The sequence below is a fragment of the Piliocolobus tephrosceles genome, chromosome 13 (genome assembly GCF_002776525.5).
Source record: "Piliocolobus tephrosceles isolate RC106 chromosome 13, ASM277652v3, whole genome shotgun sequence".
Classification (NCBI taxonomy): domain Eukaryota; kingdom Metazoa; phylum Chordata; class Mammalia; order Primates; family Cercopithecidae; genus Piliocolobus; species Piliocolobus tephrosceles.
The window spans coordinates 98597580-98610364 of NC_045446.1; the positions used below are offsets into that span (position 1 = coordinate 98597580).

Consider the following 12785-nt stretch of genomic DNA (forward strand, 5'->3'; position numbering starts at 1 on the left):
CAGAATGTTTTCATTATGGTGATATTTTTAACTTAGTGACTTGTGTTGTAAATGATAGTGGTTTTGTTTGTTAATAAATTAAAGGTATTAATTAGTCACATCATGCTTTCCATAATATAGGTATTATACATTTTATTGGTCATTGCCATGAATTGACTGTAATGCAGCGCAGACAATACGGTATAGCATCAACATTGCAATCATTTTGTAGGTCAGGAAATAGCAAGGCCTGGATGTTGTCAATTACAAGAGACACATTAAACAAAATCCAAAATAGCATTGTGTCCATTTGAAAGTAAATTTTTATTACTTTGAATTAGTATTACTATGCTATTCTGAATTGTTATTCAATTTCTGGGAACGAGCATTAATCATTTGAAATCAAAAGAATCAAAGAATCATTGAAGTTTGTATCATTTGGTATGAAGAAGAATTGTAAAGATGGTAACTGAAGGAAACCCTGAAATTTTTTTAGTCCTACTTAAAATTTTCTGTTAAATGCATGTGCCACTGCTAGTTTTGGTTTATCTAGTAGTTGACAAAACCAATCTACTAGAAATAAATGTGTTATGTGATGTTCATAACATAAATGTATAATAAATTTAATTTTGCATTATTTTGTTTTTTGACAAAAATAACGACCAAAAATTAAAAACAAAAAAAGCCCCCTTACCTACCTGCTTGCATGAAACTGAAAAGATCTCAACTTGCATACATTCCCTCCCAGGCACTATTGCTTTTCCCATTTCTTGGTGTTCCTCCCCTTTTCCCATTGTTCTTAGTGACTTTGCACTTGCATTTGAATTTAGAAGACCCATCACTATAAATACACTTGTACACATCTGATTATTGTCGTTGTTTTGTTTTTAAGAGATGGGATCTCGCTCATCACCCAGGCTGGCGTGCAGTGGTACAATCATGACTCACTCTAGCCTCAGCCATCTGGCACACGAGATCTTCCCGCCTCAGCCCCTGGAGTAGCTAGGACTACAGACACATGCTACCCTGCCCAGTTAATAGATCTGATAGTTTTTTTAAGACTTACACTTTTGTGGTCATAAAATCAGACAAATGTTACTGTACTTTTGTTTCTGGTCTTTTATATTTTCACCTAGTATTTTTGGTAGTTTTGAAACTTAGATGTGTGGACAGGAGCACTAAAACAACTTTATATGCTGTTTCTTTGTGTTTATTTTTATTTTATTTTAGAGATGTTGCCCAGGCTTGTGTGCAGTGACTATTCACAGGCGTGATCATTGTGTACTGCCACCTCAAACTCCTGGGCTCAAGCAAGCCCCTTGCCTCATCCTCCTGAGTAGCTGGGATGACAGGAGCATGCCACAGCACTTGGCTTTTATTTCTTTGATAATTGAGTTGAATTACATGGAAATAATAAAATAGACAATTTTCTCCTGTATTGTATTTAAAGGACTGAGTAGTGATTTGCTTTCTGAATCTTATTTTATTTTTGAAATGATAAGGATTTTCATTCTCTTTGCAAATGGTTGTGGTTCTGAAAGTCACTTGCCTTCACCAGAATAGAAAGCTTCTAATCTGAGGATGTCAATTAGAGGGGTATCCATTTGGGTCTGGAAATAAAACCTGATTATTTATCAACTGACTTCTTCAACTACAATTTCCCTTATTATTATTTTTTAGGCCAAAGATGAAGAGGAAGCCTTTCTGGATTGGAGTGATGATGATGATGATGGATTTGATCCAAGCACGCTCCCAGATCCAGATAAGTACAGAAGCTCTGAAGATTCAGATAGTGAAGATATGGAAAATAAAATTAGGTATGTTTTTGCCATTGGTATGAAATGCATACTCAATACTCACAAGTCTTCTAATGAATCCAAAAGACATTACTAAGAGTTCTACTCTGAGATGTTTGTTGCTTTTTTTTTTTTTTTTTTCTTTTTTTTGAGACAGAGTCTCGCTCTGTCGCCCAGGCTGGAGTACAGTGGCCGGATCTCAGCTCACTGCAAGCTCCGCCTCCCGTGTTTATGCCATTCTCCTGCCTCAGCCTCCCGAGTAGCTGGGACTACAGGCACCCGCCACCTCGCCTGGCTAGTTTTTTGTATTTTTTAGTAGAGACGGGGTTTCACCATGTTAGCCAGGATGGTCTCGATCTCCTGACCTCGTGATCTGCCCGTCTCGGCCTCCCAAAGTGCTGGGATTACAGGCTTGAGCCACCGCGCCCGGCCTTTTGTTTTAAATATACCTTTACTTATATTCTTGGAAATCCTGCTGCTGTGTTTTTACTCATTTTGTTGCAGATTGTTCTAGAAGTACGCTTTTCTGATCATGTTAGGGCCTTTTTGATCATTTTTATAATCCTTATTAATGGATATGTGTGATATATGAGTTGTGTTTTTCCTTTTTTTTTTTTCCTTATCTTTCTCTGAGTCCTTTATGCCTAAGTATTTGATGCACTAAAATATGTTCTCTGCAAACAGAGTTAGGGTTTTATTTTTTTTCATTGTCAAAGAACGCTATTAAAGATACTGCTAAAAATTGTCCTTGAATTTTAAAAAGGGGACATTATTCTTCCACATTCTTTTATATGGAATTAAATAACAAATAAAATACTGGAGGGGCTGGGCGCCATGGCTCATGCCTGTAATCCCAACACTTTGGAAGGCTGATGCGGGAGGATTGCTTGTAGCCAGCAGTTTGAGACCAGCCTAATCAACAAAGTGAGAACCTGAATCTACCAAAAAAAATGATTTTTAATAAATAAAATAATGGAAAACCTGTACAGAAACAACCTTTGACAAATTCCTTCACTTTAAAATCTGTTGATTATTTATTTGCTACCATTGCCAGAAACAAATGAAATGTGAAGAATTGAATAATAGTATGACTTGCTCAGCATTTGTTTTCAGAGTACTATGTATTAGATTACATTAAGAGTCTATTGATTTAAAAGTTGAGAACGTTAAACCGCATGCTCGATCTAAACCAATGAGCTTCTTTACGGAAGGGAGGTACTAATGACAGATAGAATTAATATGATTGAAGGAAAGAGGAAGCTTGATGGAACCCTTGAAGTGCTAGCACAGGGAGTTTGGAGTTGGAGAAATAGGCCATAGAGAGTTATAATTTGTTTTAAACAAGAACATTATGAAAAGGTCTTAAAGATTTTCTTAGGTGAAAAAAAATGCTGTGGGGAGACAGAGTTACTCTTTATTTGAGTCTCATGCATATTTAAACATGAATTATTTTTTAATAGGGAAAATTCACTTGTCCAAATGCAGTCTTCTGAGGTGATGCCAGAAACTTCCATTTGCTGTTGGACAACTAGGTGGTTGAACATATTAGCTTTATATAGCATGTGTAGGCTCTAGGTAGTGGACATGTTTGCTTTACTACCACAAGTAGTAAAGAGGCACCACAGATGAAAAGAATTTGGTTAGGGTTTACAAAAATATATAAATGTTTGTGCCATAAGGATTAAATAATGTAGGCTCTGGGCATATTCCTAATCATTGAAAATTGACCTCTAAGAGTAAATGTACACACTGAGTTCCTTGGTGTATGTGTCTGAGACCTAGATGAACCCCGGTGGGGTCAGGTTTGCTGCCCTTTGGGTTCTTATATAAATGTACCTCTTTTAGAATGGTTTATTGGGTCTGTATTTTGGTAGATGTGATTTAATGTAACATACATGACTTTGAGTCATTATCTTCCAAGTGTTTCCATGTAACTTGATTACCTGGAAGGAACATTAATTGGTTCTTACAGTTCTGCAGCCATATTTTGCGTATCTGTCTAATATACCTTTAAAAGATAGAGTCAACCTTTGAAACCTTTGGTAGGATGTCGGCAGTCCTTCTGCATTTGACTTATGTGGGTATTTTCCCTAACATTTTTAATGATAGTTTCTGGGTCATCTTTCATCTGTGTACAGCAGGCATTTCATTTCATTCTTCTGTCATTTCTTGCCCTTATAGTGACATTTCCATGCTACCACCTAGTTAATATAACTTATTCTCTAGTAGCTCATGTGTTTCATCCTGTTAATTAACTGTAAATGTTTTGTACCTAGAAATTGTCTTTACATTTTTTTTTTTTTTTTTGTACCAACACTTAACTGCTCTAGCCTCACTTCCCACCCCTAGTATTAATGTCATGGCACAGAGAATGCCTTGACATATTTGAATTGATTAATTGATTGATGAAGGAGATTTACAAGGTTAAAAAAGAAATGTAGTTGTAAGAGGCTATATCATTGGTCCTAATATTAATAGGTTGAATGATACAAGAGATGACAGAATATAGATGGAGAGTTGGAAGAAGCTGAGTTCATATAGTGTATTGGTGATGAACAAGAAGGTAGAAGTACCTTGAGAGATGACAGAGCATCTTAACTTAAAGACAAGTGTTCAGATGGAAAGTATTTAAGCATTATATGAAAATTACAGCAGTTTTAATTTCAGGCACAGCTAACAAGTCTGCATTAGTGGAGACTGGGATTGGTCAACTTGTTTTAAGCTGACAAAAAATTGTTTTTTGTTGAAGAGGAGGATATCAGCAAGGGCTTGATTACTCATGAGGGATTGTATTCCTGTAGTGTGTATAAGGGCTTCCTAGCAGGTTTTCTGTTTTGGCCTGTGAACACAGACATTGTCTAATCTTACAGCCTCCTTTTAGATGAAAAAAACCAAGGCTTTAAGGGCTAAAATAACTTGTCTGTGGTCACAATAAAAATTAGGGACAGATCAATGTGATCTTTGTGAATTAAACTGATTCCCTAGTTCTAGAATCTCAGTTAGGTGTATAGAATTACCCTGGTGTTGAGAGAGATAGCTCAGGATAATGTCATTTGACTAAAGACCTGGTTCCATGGACTAACCATAACATAGACTTCACTAAACCATGGTTTCCCACCCTCAGCATTATTGATATTCCAGCTCAGATAATTTTTTGTTTGGTGAAGGGTATAGGCTGTTTAGCATCATCCCTGGCCTCTGACAATACCATTTGGCACAACTAAAAATGTCTTTAGACATTGTCAGGTATCTCTGAGGAAGCAAAATTGCCCACAGTTGAGAACTGGACTAGACCCCAGATGGCAGATACATATTACTGGTGCTGAATTTCCCCTGTCCTTCATTCAAAGTAGGCTGTTTCTCTATTCAGTTCCATTTGTCCTAAGCAGTCCTCAGCACAGTCTCTATCAATCAATTGGAACTGATATAGAAGGTAAAACCTATTTGCCATTCCTGTACTAGCAGGCAGGATTTGGAATAAATTGTAAGTAGTAACCTATATCTGTAATTTCTATTTATGCTTTAATTTCCATTTTTCTCCATTTGCTGTGGTTTCTTTACCTCAGTGGCAATGAATCAAGATGTATGTAAACTAAAACCAAAATTGTTTTGGATAAAGAAAATGTATTTGGAAGATTGTATATACTAGAATTTTGACAGTAGTAATTGCTGTTGTTGTTACTATTTGCATAGTAGCACCAGTACAGTTTTTCTGTATTCTTCTAGTTTGGTTACACCTTCTTTTTCTTTGCTTCTCATAAGCTGTATGACTATGTGCTAAGATCTTGTGATGTCACCTTTAGTGGGTCCTCCTGATAGGTTCACAGGTTTTACTTGCTGTGCAGTCTCTAACCCTCTACTCAGTAATTAAGGCAATGGCTACTACTCTGGCCTCTTAGACAGCATCACATCTCTCAGTAGGTCTCAGTAGGTTATTCTCTGGCCATACACTTAGCAGTTTCAGAGATGAGTTCGCTCTTATGGCACTAGATAGACCAATTAGAAAGTAGATATTAGTCCCAAATTAAGTAGCATGAGCTAGTTTCTTGGAAAGTTTTCTATGGGTGTTTCTTTTTCCTTCACTTTATTGACATGCATAAATATTCAGCATGAGTAACACTTTTGTTGCTCCACATGGAAAAGACACTGTCAGTTGGAACTAGGCAATGGAGAGCCAGATTTAGTGGAGAATGACAGAATCTGGGGTCAGTAGTTCCCCCTCAGGGAGGTCTGACAGGGTTTTAAAGAGTTTGTACTTCTGCCTTCTTTATCAGTTCAGTGCATAGCTGCAATATACTTTAAACTACCTTCGACCCTCTAGGATTATCAGAATTGTTATCTCCAGCACTGAGATTTCGAAAGGGTTCTAATGTGGATTCAACTCAGTTTAGTTAGCATTACCAAAAGAGATCTTGCTTATAATATGGTTTCAGGGACAATGAAAATTATATGACTTTGGGTTTCTTTTAATGAGCTTTAAGAATGCTGCCATGAATAGTTTATTTATCCTCAAAAACAGAACTGTGAAACAGGGGACCAGCTGATTTACCCGTAGTACAGAAGTAGTTGGGGCCAGATGTCCAAACTCCATTTAAGGATCTAGGCTTTCATGTGCTATTTTTGACAACAGGTGTAGAAGTGAGAGCTTGCTTTGATGTTCTCTGGCTTTTTTGCTCATCTTTATCCATCTTACGCATTGGTCTAGGCTGTGTTTTACTCTGGCTTTCACCTCTCATTCTTTCTTCGAAAATGTGGAGTTAACACAGGTAGAATTAATAGGTGTTAGGATTTGTTGTTGTTGTTGTTGTAGACAAAACAGCTTAGTAGGAAACCCAGCTCTCTGTTTCAGTGGGCTTTGTGACATTCATTGAATTTATTGGTCTGCTGGGAACTGCACAGAATCCTGTGTTCTTACCTCCAGTAAGTTTTGCAAGAGTTTTGTACCTTTTGAGGAACCAAGCAAGACCTCAGATACTGTAACTGCCTTTGGGCTTGTGAATGATTTTTCATTTCAAATTGTCCATACGATAAAGTTACATCATGTTCAAAATAAAAATATTTTTAAAAGCTTCTATATGGGGTGCCAAGGAATAGAGTAAGAATCTTCTGCATTATTTAAATCATATTTTACTTAAGAGTTAAGAATACCCACTTGATCTGTTAGTCTCTGGATTATAACATTTCTTCCATCTATTCTTTCAACTAAAAATGTTTTAGTGCCTGTCATGGGCCAGGCATGGATACAGAGGATAAAACATTAAACAGGAAAAATGTCTTTCCTCCTTTCACAAAGCTTTTTGTTCCATGGAGGTTACAGGTAGCTAAGTAAGCAATTACACAACAGTGTGATGGATTAGTTTGTGGTTTGTGCACTGGGGGAGGCGGTAGGGAATGGAGTAGGTAGGGAATGAACATGGAGACCACATAAGTGATGGGTCCAGTCTAGGCCTGGTGGATCAGAAAGAGCTTCCTGAAGGCAGTGATGTCTACACTAAATCAGACTTAGGTGTAAGTGTTAACTGAGCAGAGGGGAGGGTAAATTGCACTTCTAAAAAGTGTGATCTCTAAAGCGAGATGAGTGTCTTTAATCATATTCCATTTAAAACTCTTCTTTCAATAAAATTGCTTCTTACAGCTGTGCTTCACAGGCTGAGAGACTTGACTTGGAACATATAAGATTAATTTTTGTATATCTAGTAGCATTTATCATGTTTAGTTTTTGGCCATCTTCGTGTGAATTGTTAATGATGTGAAAATTTGCAAAGTATTAAATACAATGAAAAAGAAACAGCTGGATGTTCCAGATAGTCATTATCCAATCAAATTAGGGTTTTAATATTTATAATCTTAACCTTTTTCAAACAAAAAAAGGAAAAAGAAAAGGTGGTGACTAGACTCTTGGTACCTTATAACAATCTTTGCTTTGCAGACTACATTCTTTAAGGCAGGTGGCTTTATCAAGAATTCTTACATGGTGTAGGGTATTTGGTAGATTATTCTAGGTAGCATAAGACCAATTACATCTGTAGTTTGTACTGAGGCCATTGTCGTCATTTAGACATGATAACTTATGTATGGATTGATACCTTTTCCTGTACAGAGTAAACGATTCCACGTCTAAATATAATTAGGTGGTTCTTTTAACCTATTTTTACACACCTCTGAATCAAAAGACTAATCAAGGTTTTCAGTCTGCATGTCTGTTCTTTTATTTGGGTTTTTGTTTGGTTTCTAAAAATCTGTTCCATAGTCGTTTGTCTATCTTTTGCGTGAACTTGCCTGTCTTTAAAAATGATCTCTTACATGAGGTAGATGAACTACTTTATACTTTAACCTCTGTGGTTTCTCCTAGTATTGAGTTCTGTGACATCTCTTAAATAAGTTTTGCTCAGTACCTATTCTAAGATTTTACAGTCGGCTTCATAATTTGTGGGAGGCTTTTCACTTGGAAAACAAAGTTCTCAGAAGCCATTTTCATTTCCTTGTTTTTGGCTGGAGCTAAAAGAGCTTTTTCTTAGTCTAGATGATTGTTTAAAAAAATACTATTCACTACAGTTTCCAATTACTTGAACCTCTACTTGATTGAGTCTCATTGTGTGTAGCAGATGTGGAAAGAAGTTGGCTCAGCTTAATTATGTAGTGAATTTATTGTGTGCCTGCCATTCTTTCCTCTTACTCTTTTCAACTTCAGGAGTGTGTGCCCCATTCCCACATGCCGAGCAACTTTCAAGAGAAAATCTTAATCATTTCTTACTTGTCAAAAATTTGAAAATAAGAACAATATTTGGAGAAACTCCTGAGGCAGATTGTTGGGGTGGGGGTGGGAAAGGCAATATTGGTTTTCAGACTTTTAGAGAAGGGTTGCTACACACTGGGCAAGGAGGATGTTATTTTCTGGGGTGAGGGCTGAGATAAGATGGGGAAGACATAGTGTGAGAAATCGGGAGTTTAAGAAGCTACTCTTTTACTGTTACTGTCTTTGCCCTGTGCTTTCTACTCTATCATTTAATCAACCATTATATAACTCAGGACAGTTGGGAGCCTGTCATTTTTTCAGAAGCGCCAGGATCTCTAAGAAGGACGAATAGCTCAGGATGGCATGAGGCTAAGATGAACCACCCTTGCTAGCAGGGTTCTCTGGCAGCTGCCCTAACTGTGGTGCACTGCAACTTTGTTTTCACTTAAAAAGCCTTTGTGAGTGACTTCTTAGGATGTTTCTTTTTGTCATTTCACATTGCATTCACATAGAATGCACTCATGCCTAATGACTGCAAACTTTCCATCACTTGGTTACACCATAATTTCCTTGCCCACTTCCCTTTTAAAATTTTTAGATTGTATCCATGCTTAGATTTTTGGTTCTTGTTTGATTTTATTTCACCTATGCTTAGGTTTTTGGTTCTTGTTTGGTTTTATTTTGTTATTACAAGTAATTTTAATGGGTTTTAATTTTTGTTATTGTAAGTAATTTTTAAAAATTGTTAGTAAATTTTTTAAAGATTGTACTACTCATGCTTAGGTTTTGGGTTGTTGTGTGATATGATTTTATTTTGTAATTATAAGTAATGTTTTAGTGGGCAGCTTTGTTGAAGACTGGGTTTTTTCTCCTTTGAAGTCACTTGAAGGACTAATGAAGAGTGAGACTAAACTGTAAAACTTCATTTTGCCAGATAGCTGGAACATTAGGGACATGCTTGGGTAGGTGATGATCTTGGATATTGAAAACTAATCAGGGAAAGTAGATTGAAAGAGAAGCAGATGAGATGTGTTTCTGGGGAGCACAAAATGTTCTACATGCGGATTAGCCATGAGAAAAATGCATAGCAGTGACACGCCTGCTGAGCTCTGTGATGTAGTCGCTTGCGCAGACTGGAAGCAGCCACGGCGCCCGGCCCGCCCTCTTCCGCTGCCGCTGTGGGAATAGAAACATCTGCCCCAGGTGCCGGAAGCCAAGTGGTGGCGACAACTGAGCGCCACTCCGCGGCCTGCTGCGCAGATCCTCTGCGTGTGTCCTCGCGAGACAAGCTCACCGAAATGGCCGCGTCCACTCAAGGAAACTTTGAGGGAAATTTTGAATCACCGGACCTTGCGGAATTTGCTAAGCAGCAGCCATGGTGGCGTAAGCTATTCGGGCAAGAATCTGGACCTTCAGCAGAAAAGTATAGTGTGGCAACCCAGCTGTTCATTGGAGGTGTCACTGGATGGTGCACGGGTTTCATATTCCAGAAGGTTGGAAAGTTGGCTGCAACAGCTGTAGGAGGTGGATTTTTTCTCCTTCAGCTTGCAAACCATACTGGGTACATCAAAGTTGACTGGCAACGAGTGGAGAAGGACATGAAGAAAGCCAAAGAGCAGCTGAAGATCCGTAAGGGCAATCAGATACCTACTGAGGTCAGGAGCAAAGCTGAGGAGGTGGTGTTATTCGTGAAGAAGAATGTTCTAGTGACTGGGGGATTTTTCGGAGGCTTTCTGCTTGGCATGGCATCCTAAGGAAGATGACCTCATGTTCATTGTTCCTGTTTTTTTCCAGCCAGCAGCCTCTACACTCCATCATAGGACATCGAGTCCCTCCTCCTCTTCTCCTATGCCTTCCTCCCTGCCATGGCAAATCCGAGTGGCTTCTGTAAGCGTCTGCTGGTACAAGTTAATGTGGCACCATGAGCCTGATGCTGGCAGAAGAGACAATAGTCCTTAGCTCTCCTCCCAGTACACCCCCTACTTGGTCAGTCTGTAGGTCAACAAGAAAGTTCCTCTACCCCCATGCAAGACACTTATGAGAACACGTTGCAAGATGGCTGACTGTGGAGGATGAGTGGATCCTGAAAGGTTGTCCCGAACTGTTGATTTGGAAAAGAAATAAGCACATAGATAACCTTGTTGTGTGCTGCATGGAAAGGAACTGAATACATTTGCCTTTAAGCATGAAAAAAAAAAAAAGAAAAGAAAAGAAAAATGCATAGCATAAACTCAACTTGTATCATGTTTAATTTTTTTTTAATCTGGGGGAAGACACTTAATTGTACCTTCTAAACTGCTGTGGAGCAGGGATTCTTAACCTGGACTCTCTGGATGAGCTTTAGGGAAATCTTGAGATTGCATGCGAAATGATGGTGTGGGCGTGCATGTAGCATAGACACTCCTGTGCAGTTAACTGATGGATTTATGACCGGAAAAATAGAGTGGGGCCAAAAACTTTTTGCCGATCCTAAATAGCGTCGTAGATATTTTACAGATGGAAACACATATGTGAAGTAGTGGTGTGATGTGCAGTCTTCTGCCTTCTTGTTCTTCCTCACCACCCCCAGCCTTTTCTGATTATTAGAATTCTGATCCAAGAGGACCAGTTTTTTCCTCTCCTTTTGCAGTTATATTTATAATGAAGTCTGAGCCCATCAATCTTTTCTTAGATGAAATTGTTTTTACAAATTTGTTTTTAGTACTGAGCAGCTAGAAAAGAGACATTAAGGATGTGATACATTTTCACTACCAATTCTAAATGCGGTAGCCTTTGCTGACAGGAGAAAGCTGAGCACATTTTATGGAATGTACTGCAATAATTAATCTTCATTAGGACTGTTGCAGGGACTCATAAATTAAAATTTATGGTAAGGGGAAAAGTCTCTGGCACAACATTTTTGAATACCAAAGCGCCAATACTTTAGGATAGGTATAAAGGTTTCTGAGTATGTTTCAAATGATCACAAGCTCATTTATTAGGTTTAAATTATTTAGGAAAAAAATACAAGCTACATTTATGGATATGAACGCAAGAAGGAGAGTTTTATACAATTAAGTGCCCCAAACTGGGCTCTCGGGCACTAAACTCTTGGCTCTCCCAGTAGCTTTCCACAGCCAGTTTAGCTGCATGTTGCAAAAGGACACCCCAGGGTTTCTGTGTAAGGGCATGTTCACTGTTCTCCACCTCCGAACAACCACCGTCAGCTTCCTTGCAGCTGTATCAGTCTGTGGTTTCACCTGATTTCTTAAGTTTGCATTCCAAAAGAAAGAGAAGAAAAAGCAAGAAGTTGAAAAGCTGCTCAGACAGTCTAATAAAAGGAGTGTGCTTTCTTCTAGCAGCCCCTTGTCCTTGCTTTTGTGAAATTTTTGAATAGGCTGTACAGTGATGTCAATCCCCTATTTTGTAATTTAACACATACGAACTTGCGCACCCCTAATTGTACATGAAGAAATGCAGTTGCCACAGAAGTTATGAGCTCTAAAATGAGTCTTATGCCACTTTCTGGCTGCACAGTCTCTTTTCCAGAGTCAGGTTTACAGAATCCCCCATAATTTCAGTTGCCGTTTTATAACTTAATTATTGGAACTGTCTGCCCCAGCATCCTTGGAAGTTTAGTGCTCACTCCACTACGTTGGGTTTCTATAAGGCATTGCATCCAGTAGGAGAGAAGTTGACAGATTTTCCCAGAAGATGTTTTTCTTCTATGTTACCTTGGCCATAGCCTATCAGACAGCACTTGGAACTTTATTATTTTTTTTCTGATGGAGTCTCCCTCTGTCGCCTAGGCTGGAGTGCAGTGGCGCGGTCTCAGCTCACTGCAACCTCCGTCTCCTGGGTTGAAGCAGTTCTCCTGCCTCAGCCTCCCGAGTATCTGGGACTACAGGCATGCACCACCAAGCCCGTCTGATTTTTTTGTATTTTTAGTAGAGAAAGGGTTTCACCATGCTAGCCAGGCCGGTATTGAACTCTTGACCTCAGGCAATCTGCCTGTCTTGGCCTCCCAAAGTGCTGGGATTACAGGCGTGAGCCCCGCCCGCACCTGGCCGGAGCCTTCTTGAAGTTTTGGTGTAGTGGTTCTGATTACTGTGTCCTCGCAGGCCAGGAAGTGTGGTTTCTGGGTTACAAAGGACATTCTGACTTGTTTTCTTCGGATTTAATTCGCACATAATTTATTTAAAGTATGCTGTTTTCCAGTGAGTGGTCTTCCTATTCATGGCAGGTACCAACGATTACCTTCCTCTTCCTGTGAAAATATGTCATTTGCCCCACTC

At 38.8% G+C, this 12785-nt stretch overlaps 1 protein-coding gene and 1 pseudogene across 2 annotated transcripts in view; both read left to right on the forward strand.

Annotated features, from left to right (window-relative positions):
• Window positions 1-12785, forward strand: part of DDX10 (DEAD-box helicase 10) — a 278514-nt gene that overhangs the window by 252656 nt on the left and 13073 nt on the right. Inside the window, exon 17 of the mRNA XM_023208194.1 lies at window positions 1660-1796. Coding sequence (XP_023063962.1) covers window positions 1660-1796 — 137 coding nt within the window. The remainder of the gene's footprint in view (window positions 1-1659; window positions 1797-12785) is intronic.
• LOC111540110 lies at window positions 9328-10712 on the forward strand (annotated as a pseudogene). The gene has a single exon (XR_002730893.3). The product of XR_002730893.3 is annotated as an FUN14 domain-containing protein 2 pseudogene (transcript).